Genomic DNA, 21,232 nt, shown 5'->3' on the forward strand with positions numbered 1-21,232 from the left:
CGTAAATACGTTCGGATATAAATGTCATAACGCGGTCTCTCGGCTCCGTCCGTAATGAAACCGGTCGCCGTGACGCGTCGACTTGTATTAATTAGAATGCCGGATTCGATGGCCGTCACAGATAAACGAGCGGTGCAACGTTACCAATGTTACCAAACAATGCCGCCGTTGGCCCGGGTATCTCGACGGTCGCGGTACAGCGACGCCGATATCTGCATTAAAGGAACATTTACATCTCGGAGAACCGGGCCGGAGGCCCGGGGTCCGCATCCGCGACCGGTCAAATCGCCGAATCATAGTCGAGCCGATCCTCGCTTGTCGATTAGATGTATCAGTGTAATTAACAACAAACAATGGCCGCGAGAGACGCACGGGCTCTCGATATCGTGCATTAATCGATTACCCTCTCCGGTCAGGCCCCGGAGATATGCGCCGGGCCCGGCTGTTAATCATCACCGCGGGTGCGTTTGTACCACCGACGTCCGTCCTCCCCCCCCTCCCTCCCCGTTCTCATCGTGAGAGAGAAAGACCGATAGGTCTGAGAGTACGTATGTACGTACATACATAGGTACGTAGCCCTGAGGACTCTTCCGTTAACTACCTCTGTAACACGTCATTCGCTTCCCCCTCCCGTCTACTCGCGCACGAAATAGCAGAAACAACGTAACAATCTCGTTTGCCCGATGCGAATTCCGCTTCTCATGGCGACGTATCGCGCGACCATCTATCGATTAACCGATTACTTGCACTATTCGACGAGTGGTGAGTTAAAACAAGACGTGTCTCATACCTACCTCGAAAACACGCGGGCCCGCTATACGAACACGCATGCACGGCATTCGAAAGTGCTTTAATATTTATTTGATGTATTGCTAAATATCGATGTCTCTTTAAGTTTCTCGCGTATTCATATATATATATATATATATATATATATATATATATATATTTGTTCCTTTAATATTAATGATAGAGAAAGTTCTCTCCATACACCTTGAAAATTTAAAGAATCTTCTACATTAATTTATATTATATGACAATAAATTGTAAAAGTTGTAATAAATAAATGCGATAATATAACGTAAATATAATATAAAAAAAAAGAGATTGCATTCATATTCGGTTCTATAAGAAGCCCATATATGTATCTCACTAAACTAGGTCGTGAGAGACGTGAGAAGCCTAAATTCGGTACCGTTAAAGGAACAGAGAAATATCTATGCCGAATATCGATATACTTCTCGTGCGAAATATCGATCATCGTACACTTGCGTGCACCTCGAGATGCTCACGCGTACGATAGAGATAGAGAGCACCGAGAGGATTATATTTCGCGGTGCCCCTCAGCAGTGCGCTAGAGATCGGAATCATTAGCGATTATCGATGACCATCAATGTGGAACAGTTTGCGAGCTATCATCAATTAGAGTTAAATAATAGTCCGCGGTGTCCATCCGTTAGCTCATTCGCCGCCAACTCTACTTCCGGGAGCATCGACTACTCTTTTCCGTGACTTATTGCGGTTACTTCGAGGCCAGCCTCTATTCTTTCACTCGATAATGGGAAAGTCTCGTTTCGACGATCTTGTGTACGTATTTTCTCGCGGTGAGCAAATATGTCGCGCAACTATTAAGCAATGCGAATAATTTGCGAATCTAACGCGGGTATTAATTTGGACGAAAAAAAAACTTCGGGAAAATTGCAAATCTCGCACACATTAGTAAATATAAATGCCATATATACTGAAAGGAAAGTATGTTTTATATTGGACTCGAAAAATTTATATTTTATAGATATAAATGCATGTTAAATTACATCTTGAATCGCACAGATATTAAAAAACGAAGAAATATATTTACCCAAAGAAATCTGTTAACTATTGTTTCACGTATGACGGTAGCAGCGTACACGCAACACGTGTTCAGTATCTGACCGTAGCGAATAGAGAATGTCCAACGCGCGCGACGGTCTTCACGATTCCGTTCACGGTATGCTTTACAGCACGAATCGACAAGATAGCTTGATCGGTCACGTACAATTCTACGATTAGCCGGACGGGAGACTTCACTCGACCAGTTTGCCGAACATTTAAACGCAAAAGCAACGTGGTTCACAATTTATATGTAATTTACAAGACATTAATCAACGGGAAATATAATCTTACAGTAGGTAGATTATTCCCCATTTCTCGTTTATGTTATTCTACATTCAATTATGTTTTTATTAAATATTATCAGATTGCTTCTATATTCTTAAATCATGTATGTCAAACGTTTACTATTTACGATACGATCAAATTCGAAATTAATCCTCAATGCTGAAGCAACATTCGACCGGAAGACGAAATTATTGCGTTTCGTGCATTTATAGACATACGAAACACGAAACTCGCGGCGAGTACGAGGCACTTCCGCCACACGATTCTAAAAGACAGAAGAGTGCCAACTATCAGACCCGCCCCCCGGCTAACAATCCGTCACTGTACCCTTCTCTCTCTCTGTCTAGCGGTGACTCCGGACGTCACGGAAGCTCAACATGAGCGAGCGAGTGAATCACTATGCCGACGGAAGGAGCACGTGAGACAGAAGATGAGATTTAACGTATGCGTGCGTACGAGAGAAAGAGATGGGAGATCACTGAGAAAGGTAATCAACGAGCGAGAGTGAGGAAGACGAGGGAAAAAGAGAGAAGGAGAACATAAGAGAGAGGCGGGGGAGGGGGGGAAAGAGAGAGAGAGAGAGAGAGAGAGAGGAAAGGAACCGAGAGGAAGACGAAGAAAGGACGGGACGAACGGGCGAAGAGTGGAGATGAGGTCTCGGTAGTAAAGTCAACGGTTGCCGCCCCGGCAAAAAACTCAAATTGATCAAAATGAGAGTTACGTGGGCAAAAAAGTAAGCGACCGCGGTGGTAGGCACGCATTTCGTGCCAGGAGAGAGTTTAGGTAGCGAGGGCTTCGAGAGAGCGTCGAGAGAGAGAGAAAGAAGTTGGACACACAATGGGCCCGCGCCGGCCCGCCCGCTTCGGACGCGAACAAAAGCTCGAACGACGGCCGATCATGAGATACGGCGATCCGCGAAACGCCGACTTCCTCTCGGCAGAGAGGGACACGCCGCGCGGAAGTAGTAATCATTATCGCGCCGGTTTATGCGCGCAATGGTAAACTTTACGACCGCGCTCGCCGCGACTCGTAAACCGCCGCCGAACCGCCAAGCCGGGTCTTACGCGCCCGCGCGCGCGCGCGCGCGGCATTCTTATCCCCGTCGAATCGGGCCCCCTTTTACGTGGGGGGCCTCTTCGCAGCGTCTCTGAACCTCTTACCGTCGTTTTTACTAATACACTGTCATCCTCACTGAGATTGGAACGGCTTTCTCTCGACATCACGCTGTCAAAGTTGCATGCCGATAGCGAAATCGTCGGTCAGACTTTAGTCGCGAGTAATAAGATGAAGAGAAGAACAGTACGAATGTGCTAACCAGCCTAATCAGGTTACGGGTATGAAGAAAAAAAGAATGTTGCTTCGGAAGAACGTATATTAGCTCACGTTTCATAATGCAAACAATATTGTAAATTTCAATATAATCGTCGTAATATTTAAATTCATCGGCAATGTAGATCTATTATACTAACTTTTTAATAATATTTAATATTTTTTATAAGTTTAATAAATAAAATTTACTTTATGTTAAATTCAAGCTTTCTCTTCCACGGTGTAGTCAATGAACGGATATCAACACGCCAAAGTGACGCAAATTGACTCACCTGAACCTTACGCGTTTAGAGAACACGTCGTGGCCACTTGGGTGTTCACATCGACAAAAAGCCGTGTTCTTAGGATTAATTTCCTCTCTCTCTGTTGCGCGAGAAGCCGCGGTAACGCGCGGTGCAATGAGAACGAACGCGAACGAAAAAAGGATGTACGCGGTTTTCCTGCATCTCGCAAATCGGCGAGCGGCCCTAACCGCGCCTTAACGGGCAGAGGTTTATGATACTTCGCGGAAGTCGACGATCGATAAATCGATATTAAGATCCAGCAGAATCTCGTTGTTGACGATAGTTACAGCTAGGCTCGGGGATCGAGAAAAAAGAAAGAGAAACCGATCGAGAAGCGGCCGACAGTCCGTTTGACTATTACAACACCGGATAGATTGGAATTAATAATATAATACGATTTTCAGAATTATCAGAACGCGGAAAGGAATGCCATTTCTCTCTGATGTGCATTTTAGATTTGTACAATAGAAACTTTGTGGAGGGATTTGCTTGTGCGATTGTGAAATTTAACATGCCATGCCGAGCGCCGAAAGTAATTTTATTAGCGATTAATGGTCCGCTGAATCGCGTGACCAACATTGATTTCCAATTAAGCTAATTAAGTTTAAATTAATTACACGATCATTTTCCATCTATAATAACGCTTAAGTCATCGATTCATTTTAATTCGATAATAAAACAGTGCACATAACGTCAAATGCAATAATATTACAGTACATTAAAAGAAGTAATATTTCGTAATAAAAAATATTACAAATATATAATAAATCGTTTGCTAGATATTAATTAATCAAAAATCACGTCAATTTGTGCATAAAGTACAACAGTATGAGAATAGATTCATGAACAACAAAATACGTAAAAAATTAATGTATGAATCATGAGCAAGCAACGCACCCTTTCGTTACTTTTCATTGTTCTGTACGTTATTCCTTTTCGCGGAAATTCTGCATAATTATTCCGCTTCGGAGTACTCGACTACCCTTTACTATTCTCACTTACAATATACGCATACAATTACGAATCATTCGCACAGAACGAACGGACGGATGCAAATACTGTCATAAAGCCTTACGAGAGATTAAATGCGATTTACTTTCGAAAGTACTTTCAAAAGAATTAAGGGCAAGATACAAATGATAATGTCCTTAATTACTTTACGGTGGTCGTCGCGTATTAATCGGATAGTTCTCGCACAAAGGATAAAAAGAAAGATATGTATTTATACTGTATTGTTTCATCGACACATTCTGTTTAACAAACGGTACCTTAATATTGAAATTAGAATGAGCACGCGCGTACCTTTGCTCAAATCGCAAAGCGGGAAATTCGGAGCACAGCATAATTCGACCCTTGCCCTCGGTGAGGTTAACGACCACAAACTCGCACCCGGAGCGATTAAAAAGAAAGGAAGAAAGGGAACGTCGGAATGAAATCACTGGCGTGATGAAGTCGTACGGACGATTAAGAAGTTACCGCAGAGACACGTGCAAGTGGACCTTAAAATATGGCTGCTTACGAGGCTGCGAGGGTTAATTACCTCTGTCTTTCTCTGTACGCGCCCGGTACAATAATATATTAACGCGTTTAGGCACGGCCAGTTAATCCCAAGGAACTGCTCAACGCGCCGTTAAGCACGCTTGACTCGTTAAGTCGCCTAATATGTACCACCACATGCGTGAAGATATCCTTAAATGTGATTATCGCCCAGAGGAACGTCCTCGCGTTTCGTGCGCTCGCCCCATTGTAATTACCGAGTCCGTTCTCTTCAAATATCATTAACATTCGATTTTCCATGACATTTACGTGCCGTTAGTGATCGTTAGTCGCGATTGGAACGTTACTCATTTTGTGCAAGCTTCGTGTAAGTGTATAAATCTCAGATACATTTAACCCACGTTCGCAGATACGGTGTAATCAGGAACGTGTAATTAGGCAGTTGGTATCGTGAGTGTGAAAAAGTATAAGCACTTCTAACGGCTCGCGTTTTACTTATCCACGATTAAGATTATAATGTCACTGATTTTAGAACGTCGATTCGTATCATTTACGAGTAGATCGCTTATAAATGGCTGGCACGAGATATCGCGGCAAAATGAGATAATTGTAGGAGATAATGCCACGCTTGAAATAATAATTTAAACACATGACGTAATGCGAAAACAGGAAATTATTTTTAAATTGGATTAAAAGAAAAAATGTCGAATAATGCATTTATTTTTAAAAGCACGTTACTTTCTTTCAATAAAAACGTAATTTTATAATACTAAAAAATATATAATATATTTTTAATCTCTCTTTCCCAGTAAAATACTCCATATTTTAAGTAATATTCAAATATATAAAAAAATAATGTATGCAGTGAAGTAATTTATCCTTAGTCACGCGTGGTTGTTCTTATCACACGATGAGATCGTTCCGGAAATACGACTCGATTCGCCTTTTCGTTGATATAATATTTGCATGTACGGAAATAATTCCCATGATTCACCGGAAACACATCCGACAAGGAACTTGTATAGTTTTATCCTGGTCACATTAGCCGACTAATTAAAGCATCGTAAACAATAAGCAACTTGGGAGGGCTTACTCTTTCGTCTTGTCAGAAAAACCAGAACACGTGCGAGTAATACGTATGAATATATGTGTATATCGAATATTTTTAGAATCAGGGAAACAGAAAGAAGAATGATTATTTTTTACCAACACATTAATAATACGTCAATTAAAAGATTAGAGATAAAGTAATTAGAAGTGATTAAAGATATTAATAATGTCTTATCTATTTGTCTCTCTCCCTTTCTTTCTCAAGCATTTTATTCTAACAATAAGATAATATATAATAATTTGAATTTGAAATGTATAGATATAATAATTAAACTTTAATCGTATCTATATGTATAAATACGACTACCTTCGAAGAGATCGAAAGCTTACAATTAATTGAAGATATGTAAAAAAAAATTAGGTCATCATGCGTGACGCAGATATATTGCCAATTAATAAGCGAATGTTTTGCTCGTTAATAAATTTGCATTCTCATCGTAATAACGGCTGACAAAGGCGTTGACATACATGCTGTATGACATACGTGCTGCTGTAATTATCACTAATCGATGAAGATGGATAATACAAATGCATAGAACTTTTATTACAGAATATAATTTTATATAAAATTGCACATGAAATTGTAACTACATAAAAATATTTTGGAATGTTTTAGTTATATATATATATATATATATATATATATACACATATTTGTTTATCCGTCAATCTCGTTTAAAAGTTTCCTCAAAATATATTGAAACGTTCTGAAAACTTAATATGAACGAAGATGTTCAGATTAATAGTAACCACTTCATAACATCACGTAAAAAGAAAGCAATAGAGGTTTTTAAAGATACAAATTGCGTACGGTTGAAGAAACGTGATGGCTTGGATCGTGACCACGATCGAGTGCATTGATCCATACATACAACGCGGCTAATTGATTTCACATTTTGTTAGATGAGCTAATTGTGCTTATGCTGCAATTACACTGGCACGAGGCCAGGAATTCTTGCATTATTATGATCGGTAAATCGCTAGGTTGTAAGATATTTACAAATGTCGATTGCCCCGTTTCAAATTGGAGCGCCGCACGGGATGGTATGATTAATTAATAGCGACGCGTTCTAACTGAATGGCGAATTTGAGTTTCTATCTAGATAACGCTGACAAGGGTGTAAGATCATTCTCGTGGCCGCGATCATGCCCGCGACTCGCGTTCCATCAATCTTCGTAGCGGCTGCGCGAGTTAACGCGACGATATCTCTGCTCGCAACTTTGCTGCAAATTTGTACGCGTTGCATGACGACAGGCGATTTATTAACTACTACGAAAACAGTTTAAAAACCTTGAGCGCAGGTCCATAAAAATTCATGACGAACCCTTTCCGGAAGATCAAAATTAGCAATAAACTGAAATTAAGAATGATAAATGTGATATATTTCAAGCGGCACAGCAAGGATTAAATATTTTTGTATATTGAAAAAAATTAATTATTATTAGAAAATATGTAAGAGTTTTCTCTCACTCCTGTATTCCCTTTTATTAGATTATATCAGATACGTCAGATGAAAGAAAGATATCTTTTTACATCGCCATTTTTCAACACCTGCTTCCATAAGAACTTCGTGCATAATCATTAGAAGTATTTTAATATAATTAAACACGGCGCGTTTGAGTGGAAATCGCGTCCGAGAGAGCGGCAGAAATGCCATAACAGCTTGTAGGGGAGATGTACGATCTGAATATCTAATCGTTTGCATATTACAGTCAGTGCGTATGAAATGGAATAATGGAGAAAAAAGTAGGCGTGAAAAAACCTGATTATCTCCTCTCTTTCTCTCCTTACTCCTTCTATGGAACTAAGAATTAATGATAAAATTATTGCAGGTGCGTCGAGAAAGAAATAGGTGTTAGAGCTGAAGCAAGTCTAATAAGTCACGCTATTATTAACAAGAAAGAAGAATCTACAAACTTTTAAACTTAATAATAGGGAATAGGATAGAATAAAAATATTATAATATACTACGCTATTTTTTTTCAGAAATGTTTATGTCGTTCAAGTTTAAAAGTCTCAAGTATATCGTACCAACGGACATTTAATAAATTATTTACACAATTCTAAAATAGATTATGTAACAAATATCTAGTGTGTCCAATAGATTCAGTGTAAAGTTCAGCCAACGCGGCCAACAAGTCTGTGATTCTGATTATTCATTATTTGGGGAACGGCTGCGCGCGTCGAATTAGCATACGTTGCATAAACTACGAAATAACATGACCACGCACGCACGCACGCATCACACGCACGCATCGCGTGCAACGGCACGACAGAGGCGAGACAAGCACAATTCATGCGACAAGGACAGGACGAGGTATGCAGTTTCTCTCTATATGGTGAGACATTAACATTATGCTTTATCGAAGCCGCTCATCGTCGGCACATCCGGATTCAAATTACGCCCGTCTTGCTTACGCTTATGTTTATTTATCTAGTTATTAAAATTACATTAAGCGTCTCCTAACTAATTATATCGTGGAACGACATTCTCGAGGAACACGAGACCGCAGGTCCGGAAGAGGTTATTAGGCTCAACGTAGAGAAAAAAAAAAAGAAAACGAGACGGGACAAAGAAAGCAGATCCGAAGGAATCACGAAATGATCCCGAGGACAGATTAGTTTCTTCGCGCGGGGCAATGATCTCTTTCTTGTGTCATACTGCGACATGTGACGTTATAATTGATCATTGAATGCATTAATCACGTTATTTTTATTTGGAATCGCATCGGAATGCTATGCTTTCTTATCAAAAATATAATTTCGCGACGTTGACGCATCGATGATAAATCCAAGAAATACGTAATTTTTCGCATAATTTCCGAAATGAATTATTAGCCGTGAACCGCGGTGGCAGAATGTTCGCAAATAATCGCGACGCCCGCGAAGAGTGTGCAGCGTCATGCGACTCGTGAAATCATAGCACTTTCCCGAGATCTGGCGGCGATGAACGAAGGCGTCCATGGTTCTCATTTACCATCATCATTACCATTATACAAGCTCCATGACGGTGTTACGTGGTTTAATTTGAATACATGAGGCAGGAAGCGGCGAGAGTGGCCGCGGGGACGTGTGTCGGCATTAGGCACGCATGTTTCTGTGTACACTGTCATTATCTTTACTTAAAACGACCCCCGCGTCTCTGGCTGCGTTACTATCACCCTACTGCTGACTCATATAATAGTGCGAAATTTGAAACGACTCGACCTCCCGCGCGTCTTCTATCATTAGACAGCACTGTTTTTCCAATGGAATCTTACTTCCGGTAAATGTAACAAAATTATAATAATTATTGTATGAAAGCAGACGTACTCTCATTGTGTAAATTTTCTTCGAATTTTACATTTTTCACATCTTTTATTTCCTATAATTAATATTAATATTTTAGATTTACACGTGTGCATTGTTAGACTTTATATTAACATAGATTTACTTTGCTAAATCATTTAATGGTTAAGAACAACAATCAAATCATGAAGAAATTATAATCAAAATATCTTGGTAATAACAGTACAAAAGTCATTAGTGAAATGCAAATTTTTGGCTGAATATGCACCTAATAAAAGTTACACACATGTGAGTGCAATAGAGTGCAACGTCACAGATACAGTTATACTGTTGCATGAAAAAAGTTTCTTAATCCCGATTAAATCGCGATTCGATGCGTTATGCGATAAATATGCACCGATAAATCGCCCGTTCATCTTGTTGCGCGCAAAATCACGCTTTGATTATTCAAATTATATACTAATCGTGCAAAAGCATCTCACGAGACAATGACGCAATTAGAATGCCGTCGATGCGTGCCGGATTCTTAGGCGCCAATTAATTTACGCACGCGTTTTTACACAACGTTGTTCGCGAATTATGCAGATTTTGCTCGACGTGCAGAAAAAGAGTTTTTCCACGTAGAGAATCGCGTCAAATTGAATGCGTTCGCGAGAAACATGAACGAGAATAAAAATTTTATCTCGTTATCGTCAGTTGGATTGTAACTTTATACTCGTCGAATAACGCAACTGTAAGTAAATGCAATGTGAAATCTTTAATTGGCTTTGACATGCTTTCCGTGTCTGATTCAGCCGGATCCAATCGCAACGCGGTATTATATCGTATATACGCCGAAACTTACTGAATAGAAAAGGCACAATTTGCATACGAACATATGGCATGCGAAACCGTATGAAATTCTGAGCGGCATGCAGGTCAAAATTGCAGCAGGATGCGGGAACCGCAATGACTGGCAAAGCAGTTTAAGCAAGCAGATGAATGTCGGCTTAAACGGGCTTACCGGCATGATACTCCCGTATTTTTCAAAAGCGTGTTTGATCGATTCCTTTATGAGCCCCAATTGTGTAGTATTCGGAAGGAACGGTCTTTGTAATCGTAATATTTCGAAAGGTAAATTATCCCGCTCGAGTCAATCACAATAAATTTGGGATAGACAGGTGTTGTGAATCAATGTAATAACCAAAGAAAAAGGTGTAGTATGAAAAAGAATATTGTGTTCAGCTGTAATCTTTCCCCCCCCCCCCTCCCTCTCTCTCTCTCTCTCTCTCTCAATTTTATTTTTATCTCTCTAAGTCATCTCTTGTAACTTTAGCTATCTTAACAATTACTTTGAGATGTTCTAGAATACATAAAGACTTCATTCACATGGTTGCAATGTAAGTTTCGCAAGTGAGAGAATCAATTAACCTCGGATTTTCGTAAGTCACGAAGAATCCGTAATGACGTGGACCAAGTACTTTCACAATCTTATCGGAATCCGGCAATCGGCGTTCCGTTTCGCGTGTCGTCCTTACATTCCTTGCCGATGATCCAGAACGTTCCGACTTCCCATGGGGTAAATCACAGAGAAGCTGGCGCAATCTGCGCGCGTATTATTCTGATTCACGCACCTCTCTCTCTCTCTCTCTCTCTCTCTCTCTCTCTCTCTCTCTCTCTCTCTCTCTCTCTCTCTCTCTCTCTCTCTCTCTCTTGGCTACCGCGCATCGTATTACACCGATATCGCGACGTCGTGCAAATCACACGAGTCATAATCGATAATCGTGAGAGAGATCATTTTCCGTTCGACCAATCTGGCGCGCGTTGAGGTGAGCAACGTCGTTATTTCATTACTTTTGCCGGGATCGCCGCGACGAAGGACGCGCGCGCGCACTGTATCCCCTTTTGCAGAATCTCTTACCACGGATTCTAACTACGGCTCGCCGCTTCTCGTTAACATTTCTAACATTTCCAAGACGGACATTTTGTCGCGCGGTTTTCAGCCCGAGACGGTCGATTTTGTCGGAGGGAATAAATTCACTCGGGAGAAGACGAATCAACAAGATCGCGGGATTATGCAGCTTGTCCTTTTAGCTCGTATACGCGCCTCCGCGGCCGCTTCAACCTAGACTGCCAATCGTGCGCGACGGCGAATTAGCATACGCAACCGCCAAATACGGCGTACGGCTCGGCAACGGTACGCCGACAAATGCAATGAATATGGTGATTTCCATCATTTATCCGGCTTGCTAGGTGCAAACGCATCTGCCGCGATCCTTGGAGCGAGACGCAACGCGCGTATGCGTCACGATCTCGCGATGTTGAGAAATGTTATTGAAATTGATTCGTATAGCAGAACGTATTCTCAGAATTCGGACAAAAAGCGACATCGATAACGGACTTTATCTAAATCTTATCGACTTTTTACTTTAATTTTAATAAAACCGCACTAATTAATCAGTCTAAATATATATAAAAAATATGATTACAAAATACTTTTTGTAAATTATAATATTTCATAATTACTACAAGTTTAATTATGTTATTTAGTATTGCTATAAAATTCTTGTTTCAGCTAAAAAAAAAAATCTATAGGTATCCAATGCTAAATTTAAATTTTCGTTCCTATAGAAAAAGGATCTCGAATTTCATTCAGCAAGCATATATCTTAAGTAGACTGTGTAACTAGTGTGCGATAAACATCGTGCTTCATAGTCTTCAACTACAAACAGGCAATCTGTGAATACGAGTACGTGTGAACATGGAGTTAACATCCCACAGAGCGTGCGTGGTGTCTCTACGTGTCGGTACAGCCTGCTCGGCGCATTATCTCGCTATGCAGCGTACGTGCCATGATAGGTTTCATTATGAGAAGTACGTTTCCTTTTCCGAGAGACCCAAGGCGGCAAGGTCGTCCGTGCACCTCTACCCGAGCTGCACTCGACGAGCGGCCGCATCCGTCCGGTACATCCGTCATCGACGCGAGAGATCGTATCGATCGCCCCGCGGAACGTAGTAACGATGCGAGTCATAATTTGCATGTCGCGTTCAGCAATGCTACGTTGTAACGAAGAGTTATGGCGCGGCATCAGTTAAAACGCGGGACAGGGATTAGTGGTGATTACGATCGCATCGAGTTGCGCGCGAGACGTATCGATTGATGCATTCCCATGTCCTTCATGGTGCATTATTTTTGGAGCAGTGTGTCTCTGAAGACACACGAAAAAAACCTTGAGTTATTTCAAGTTTCTCAATCTTGGTATTAGATCTCTCTTAATTCATTAAAATGTTATATATTTTGTTAATCTATCGATCTTAAGTATTTTCAGAATATCAGTTAAGTCTTATATATAAAATACAATTTTACTTATTTATATTCGTATAGTATCACTTTAAATTGAATAAAAAAAATAAGATTTATTTTAGATCCGCCAACGTTTTTATTAAAGATTTATTAAAGAAAGAGTTCATAGATGATTGATGGAAAAAAAATTTAAGTTTAGAACACACTTTGTACACAGAAAATATCTCTATATTTCTAAGGCTAGCATAAGATAAGGTGCGAGAAAATCAGGCGCGTGTCACGCGTCGCGCTAGTGATTTGTTGTCGCGTGTACATGAACAGCCGGCTGTCTCGCACACGTGCACGTGTCGCACCGCGCGCGTGTCGCGCCCGGGCCGAAATGCATCTTCAGCAAGGGTTAGAGAGGCCTACGGGTTTCCGCGTATCCTAGAAAAGGAGCACTTACACGAGAACGAGAGAGAAAGGGAGAAAGGAGACACGAAGCGAGGAAAGAAAGAGGAAGGGTGTATCCACGTGACCCTTGCACGGTCCTTCTCGACGGAATCCTCCCGACCCAACCTGACCTATCCAAGGTGAGATTTATCCATCGGCTTTACCTGCCATGGGCTCTATAGGTGCCTCCCTTACTACCTCTGCCTATCTACCAGGAATCCCCGCACTGCTATTTCCCATTCCCGCGAACCGACCTCCCTATGTCCACCACCCACTCGTACGAGTCACGTATCTCAAGCTTTTCCGTGCGACGAGTCCGTGTACCTCTCAAGGTAACAGGTAAGATTTTTAGAGCGACGATTGCGCGCCGTGCGTCCAAAGCAACGTTGTTAAAGCTACAATAGGTTCGCCGCGATTTCAATCAATTCTTTACTTTAAATTCAAATAATATTTTATTCCGATAGTTTATCACCGAGTTCGTTTGCGACTAAAATTTAATTTTAATTTCTCGTTTTATTGTCGGAAAGACTTCTCTTTACAAAAAAAAAAAGAATAAAATTACAGTTCTACGAGTTAACACGGATATTAATAAAATTTTGATCTATCCGTCGATTCATCATAAGATACAAACGCAAGTAGCGTGAAGTTCGTATATTAAAAACCGGCATTACTTTTCGAGTGGTCCGCTCAAGTGACGGGTTCTTCAACAAGTCACGTGTCGACGATCGTCCTCGGAAGGCGCGCTGTGTACGTCTCAACGTAATAATCGGGATTCGGTGTGCTAGCCCGAAGCGTTTCGGGCAGGTTACGGTCGGGGCCTTAATTCGAGGGTCGTATAGGGTATAATCGGAAACCCGACGGACAATGCAAATAAGGAGGCATTATGCCGTGCTGCCGGTGACGCAACGCAAACGATTCGGACGCTTCCGGCTTCTTCTAGGAATAGCGGGTTTTTCATTAAAATCGTATCATCGTATCATCACATATTCGACCATGTGCACGCACATCGATGATTATTCTAGACAGTCTTCACAGGAGAAAAAAATAATTCTGAAATGGCTAGTGGTATCTATAAAGTTAGCACCCTTTCTAAAAAAAATTCAATGTAATCGATAAAGTTGAGGCTCTTCTATAAAGAATCCTAGAAATCCTGCAAGAGATCCTTCAGGCGATTCTAATAAATATGCGAGAGGCGTATAGGACATCGCTAATAGCTGCCGTATTTGCACATGTTCTTTCCTTTGCAATTATTTAGAATCGATTATCGTGTAACTCGCGCACATGACAGAATGCCAATTATAGATTAATTAAATTCATCGCGTATAAATTCTCAGGATATCTATTGCGACAAAAGTCTTACTGTTGCAAGCGAAGCATATATATGCCAAGTATATATATGCCATACATGCCAGCATATGCGTTCGATGAAAAGATTTTTTGGTATGATCAGTCATATCCGCCGTTACTTCACGTTTCTTGGAATTCCGGTTTACGATTAAACTGTACGATAAACGATATAGCCGTGTAACTATTTACATATTCAAAGTAGTGAATAATTATATCCATATAACGCAAGATTTTATAATGATTACAAAAAACCCTAAGATATGATTTCTCTATAGGAAAATTACACGAAAATAATTATCAGTAATTGCTTGTACATAAAAAGTTGCAATCTGCTTACATTAATATACTTTACTATAATGTTAATTTGTGTTTTTAAGAAAGAGAAATCGTAGTACTAATTGTAGGAAATAAAAGACTCAAACTTAAAGTGTCTCTGTTGAGTACTAATTTTTCTTTATTACTCGCAGCTCTTTTTCCTTGACTGCGTTATCCGCTGAACAAATCCCATTTGATAACGCGTCTTTATGTATTCATAGTCATTGTGCGTATTAGCCGTGCAAGGTACCGCGCGCTTCCGGCCGCCTCTTTAACGCGTCGGCTTTTTATCTTCGAGCCAAGCCTTCGTTTCTCGAGTGACGCGAGCGAGAGATCGCCGATCGATAAAAGCCGTTTCACTCGTACGGCCGTGGAGACTCGGGCCGGGCAGTAAAGATAAATATATTATTCGGTCGCGATTAATCTGGCGCGAGTCAATAAATGCGATTTTATCCGTCATCGACTGCCGACGTTCGATAGATAGATCCCGACGAAACGCCGACCGATATACAGCGAGCGGCATCGCCGATGCACCGGTCGTATCGATATACATTTTTTATCGACGCGCGCCGCGATTTTATACAGCTAATCATAAGTTAATGACGCGCGCGGGCACCAGCATAAAACAGAATGAGAATAACGCGCGCGCTCGATTGCGTGCCTTCTCATTGGCCGCTGCGCGACTTAATGTATAATAGAATTAATAATTAATTAGTATCTTGTTAGGTAGCGATTGATTAATAATCTCGACTGACGACCTAAATAATCTCGGGCTACAACGTCGATTCGTAGACATACCCACCAACGCGAATAGTCAAATATTATTTATCGATGTTTACATGTCTGCAGCATAGCGATTAGTTGATGTTAGAATGAATGTTGTAGCGAATGAACATAATTGAAAAGGAAATGCAAAATTTCGCACGTTATTATTTCTCACGATTGATTACTATTATTTATAAATTTTCATAACCCTTGCAAGGCATAAGTAAGAGAGTCCAGGCAACGAAAGCTAAGAAACTTTCAAACGCATCAAGAGGAAAATGATTACCTAAATCACGAGATCCTTCGAGGGCTTGGGTTTCGTTTTAGAAAAATCAGAATGGACTTCGTAGAATTTCCGTCGACACATTCGAAGCTCGAAGATCATTGATCACGAAGAGAGTAACGTGAGAGGGATCGGCATGTACCTCATGAGTACTCTTACAAATCGGAAGGCCGTCTAATTTTCCGCACGCGAGTGATCCGACGGCACTCGAATGCATTCGGACAAGTCACAGAAAACGCTAATAAAAGAAGAAACATGATGGCTTTTCGACATAGTTCTAATGGGTAATCACGAATTGTTATCGGCATTTGCTGTTCTACATTAAATTCGTGTATTTTCAGTTAAATTAAACATAAATAAATGGAAACGGATAATCGTTAAAATAAGTATGACTTAAAGAATTCTAAAATATTAAATAATAACAAATATTACAATTTATAGATTAAATATACTAATATGATACTAAAAACAAATATATTAACTTTATTAAGAAAATATTTTATGCCAAGAAGATCATAATAAGGCCAAAAATTCATAATATTAAATATTTCAATCTGATCAATACGAACGCTTTAAAATTTACATCTTGTTAATAAATATAATATTTTAATTATATAAGTTTAATAAAATATGTAATAATTATATTTTATTAAATTTATATAATAAATAATATGAATTTGATAAAATTTTATTTCCTTTTCGTAAACATATACGTTTAAGTATGGCTTAATACCAAACTTATTTTTATATTGTCAACATTTCATAAGTTTACGTGAGAAATCGTACATCTTGCCGATTATTGATCAATAAGCAGTAAAAAGGCGTGACAATCGAAATCAATGTAGTGGAGGTGTTCGAGAAAATTATTATCATCGTGCATGCGCGTTCTGAAAGCATAATTTTCCCTGTGCCACAACTCACTGACGTGTGATAAAGATTATATAGGTATAGAATCTAATTACGCCGATAAACATTGTTGCGCCGATACACCTGCTTGCAAATAACATAGAATCAAACGCGTATCAGGTTACATCGTAATACACCCGGGCTAGCATGGAACAGGTCCTTGGCCCTATGAAACGTGTACCTGGAACTGCCCATACTCTGCGCGCACTTTCATCAAGGACGAGATGCGGAATCATCATCGTTGATTATGAATACCATCAAATGGGAATAGATATAATCAAAATAATTTATAATTCTCAGAAATATTAGATATTCATTTTTCGAATAATCTCCTCTTGCCCCAAATATAATTTCTTAAGCAAAATAGCTATCTCAATTAATCGAGTCCCTAATGTTTATGTTATATTGATAATTACGATCGACATTTTGTGGTATAATAATTTCTCTTTATATGAGCCGAATATTTGTTGATCGATTAGCAAAGATAAAAATACATTGATATTTACGCACGACTTATTAAGAGTGATTTTTGTGTCACGATTTCAACATACGCCGAAAATAACCATGCGATCACGCAACTACGTGGAATATTTATTCAAACAAGTACTAGAGCTAAGACGTTATCGACTGATACGATAACGATTATTTTTCCTTCCCGTTCATACGCAGCATCGCATATTTACCATTGCACTTTTTTTAAATATTAGTGCAACTATGTAGAGGAAGGACTTATCATACGGATAACCTCGATATCAGGTGCTTGAATACGAGGAATACACGTCGCGTAATTGCCATAGATTAACAACACCGGGTCGACTAAAGCGATACGCATTTTTATCAATAGTATCAATTGGTTTGTAATTTTTCTGCCTATCCCACTGATCTAGCGCTTATCGCAGCTAATCAACGTACATTAACAACATCTTCAATGTTATTAATTTTCAATTTATCGCGTCACATATCGCAGTTATAGAGAAGGCTGTGTAAAAAATTATATTATGTTCTCTCTCGACAGAATCCACCTTAATCAATATTTTTTTCTCTCTTATCGTGATTATCTGTTCTATTAACGCAACTCCTAATGAATTTTTTTTCTAACGAGTGATCGTACTATAATGATAATATCAATATAAAAATGTAAGCGATAATAACATAAATTGATGGTTCAAGACGTGTGCTTCCTGTCGACCCTCATAGAGACCTTTGGCAAAAATTAAAGGTAATTTTTAGCGAAACTGCTTTTATGGAACATAACATACGTCTACTACTAACCGGGAACTATTCATTATATATATTATCACGCGATACCGGCGCGACTCAAGATTTTATCTGTACGTTGCGCGCGATTGTTGACGAGAGAAAGAGATACGTTACAAGCGACACGTGCAACGGCCGTGAATCGCACGTTTATCAGGAACCGGTAATTCTGAATTGAAAGCAGAAACGTGCGGCGCGCGCACGCCGCGGCTATTAATAAGCCCGTGTGTACAACTTTGCACCTAATTAATAACGTCCAAAGACGCGGGAGCGTGGAGGGAGCATATATCATGAGCGAATAATTGACGCTGAGCGTTGATTGAAATTACATGATCAATGTCCCGGCATGGAAATAACCGTCAAAACGATTGATGGTGACTCAGTCCATCTGTTAATGCGCGATATCGATTCTTAAATTCGGTCTTAACATAGATAGCACTCCAACTAATTTTACAAATGCGCGAATGCGCGTTGACATGATAGCGAATCGTTAACGAGTGCCGATTAGTCATCGTCATATAATGACGATGGAAACGTCGTAACATCTTCATAGTAATCTACACAATAATCTGAGTATCTTATATGTACATTAACACAAGATTATTGTGTTATTTTTAGGAATTTTAGGAATAAATATCGGATGGTTGCGTATCATTCTGATTGTTGAAAATAGCATCATGAATAATAGTCTGTCCTCGTGCAAAATACAAGCACATCGCGATTCTTCCTTCTAAAATAAATTCACCCTCTAAATTTAATCTCCTAGTTCAATTGGCACACGTTCCGTGCACAGAATAGCAGGAACGAGATGCATTAATGCAAAATCCGGTCGTTTCACATAAATCGTTTCTCGCGATTGAGGAGAGGGAGGGAGAGGGGGACCCATATGACCCGATACAATGCCACGATGCACAATGCTTCCATGGAAAGCAACAATGCAACGCGGGGGCGTCGAGAATGCAACGACAGACTGTACGGGCAGCTGACAAACATAACGTTTTCTACAAAATGCTTGATTCCCGCCATTATTTGCAGCGATATATGAACGTATTAATCTACATTTAATCAGATAATTCTGATTGTTTAACTTATGTCCGCGATTCAGTATTGATAATGGCAAGCTGTTTAACTGTCGCGCAATATCCTCTTTTAATTGAGCGAACCGAGAAATTGCGATAAAGATAGATACCTGCTTATATTAGCCTTCATATCGATATGCTATCAATTGCATTTAATAATAAAATAATTACTTTTGTGAGAGAGAGAGAGAGAGAGAGAGAGAGAGAGAGAGAGAGAGAGAGAGTAGTGTGTGTGCGTGTGTGCGTGAGAGAGAGAGAGAGAGAGAGAGAGAGAGAGAGAGAGAGAAAGAGAAATAATAAGAAGTTAACTTAATCTATGTACTCAACGAGATTAAAACATTACTTCAATTATTTAGCTTCGATTTATACAACAGTTATGTTACGCTACGTAAGTTTCCAAAAATAATTAATTGAGAGAATTAATCGTATGAATGCATAAAAATTGTATATACTATCGTATAAATTTAATATTAAAGAAGAACATATGAGCAAAAGAGAGAAAAATAACAGAGTACCGTCTCCCTTCCTTCGTTTCATATTAAGCTTTATAATCACAAATTAACGAATCATGGTGACTCTGAATATATATCCCATAGACTCTAACGAAACGTGTGTAATTTAATCGACGCTCACCCGAAGCGCCTCGAAGAGGTCCCGTAGGACTGCCGCCAGTAGAGACACCCTCGTCTTCGCTGCTGCTTGTACTAGCTTCACTGGGGCTATAGCTTCGTCTGCTAACGTCTCCCCTGGTGATCTTCTGACCGCCCGTTCCGTTGTTGTTGTCATGCATCCTACCTTGAAGTCTCTCGTGCATAGTCCTTACGCGCGAATGCAGCCTCTGCTGCTGCAGAGAGCCAACGGAGAAGTCGAGCGGCTGATCGATTTCCGATTGCACTTGCGGCTGATGCTTCTGCACCTGGCCACATACCGATCCGGCCACCAGACTTTGCGGTTGAGAAACCTGTGCAATCGACGATACTTGCTGTTGCTGCTGCTGTTCTTGTTGAATACTACTGGGCGGACTCCACCACTGAGGACCGCCTTGAATCGATCTCCAGGCTTCAATGGTGTTATTATTCGTAGGACTTGTCTGCTTTTGCTTCTGTGTCGACTGCTGGGACTGTTGCTGTTGTTGCTGCTGGGCCATGGCAACTTCGACCAAGTTGTTGTTCTCCAGCAGACGCATACTGGGAGTCTGCGTCATCGATACCGGTAGAACGAAGGGGGACAGTCCCACCGACGGTGGGCTGGCTTCCTGACGTTGCCTGTGGGTAGTATGATGATGGTGTTGATGTTGCTGCTGTGATTGACGATGCTGCTGCTGCTGCTGCTGTTGATGTTGCGGAGAACTCACAGGCACTACCACCGGATGCGGGAACTGCCGGACGGTTCGCGTGGCCTCCGCGACCCACCGGCGCACCGCCTCGCTGTCGAGACCCGCCAGCCCTGCGGACTTTGACTTCGACTGGCCTCCGGGCGATGATAAACCCTTGTCGGGTATCAAGCGGGGCAGCGCAAGGACCCCGGTGCCCGCCACCGCGACCCTGGGTCCCGAAACGCCCCCGTAGGCAGTCAACGCCGCGAGATCCAACGTGGTCACCTGCTGATTTCTGCTTTCAACGAAGGATCGCACCGTTCCACACAGTGGGAGATCGTCCGCTGCTAACTTAACGGCTTGCGTCGACTATCATCGCTCGTAGAGCGCTTTGAAGACAAAATACCGTCTCAAAGTATTATACTTGGATTCGATTCAATCGACTAATCAAGAAACATCCACGGTTATTTGTTTCTAACGGTCTTAACACGAAAATCACACCTTGAGACATTCACTGCGTACTAGTCAACATAATTTTCCTCTGCGTGACATCCAGTCAATGTCCTCGAGTTCTTGAAAACACA

At 40.6% G+C, this 21,232-nt stretch overlaps 1 protein-coding gene across 2 annotated transcripts in view; it reads right to left on the minus strand.

Moving 5' to 3' along the window:
• LOC105459531 (POU domain, class 2, transcription factor 1-like) overlaps positions 1 to 20,800 on the minus strand; it is a 118,724-nt gene extending 97,924 nt beyond the window's left edge. For both annotated transcript variants that reach the window (XM_011705651.1, XM_011705650.1), the window contains exon 1: positions 19,967 to 20,800. In XM_011705651.1, the coding sequence (XP_011703953.1) occupies positions 19,967 to 20,537 (571 nt within the window). In that variant the 5' untranslated portion in view covers positions 20,538 to 20,800. The remainder of the gene's footprint in view (positions 1 to 19,966) is intronic.
• Positions 20,801 to 21,232: the final 432 nt, after the last annotated feature.

Source organism: Wasmannia auropunctata, unplaced genomic scaffold, assembly GCF_000956235.1.
Source record: "Wasmannia auropunctata unplaced genomic scaffold, wasmannia.A_1.0 LD334185.1, whole genome shotgun sequence".
Lineage (NCBI taxonomy): Eukaryota > Metazoa > Arthropoda > Insecta > Hymenoptera > Formicidae > Wasmannia > Wasmannia auropunctata.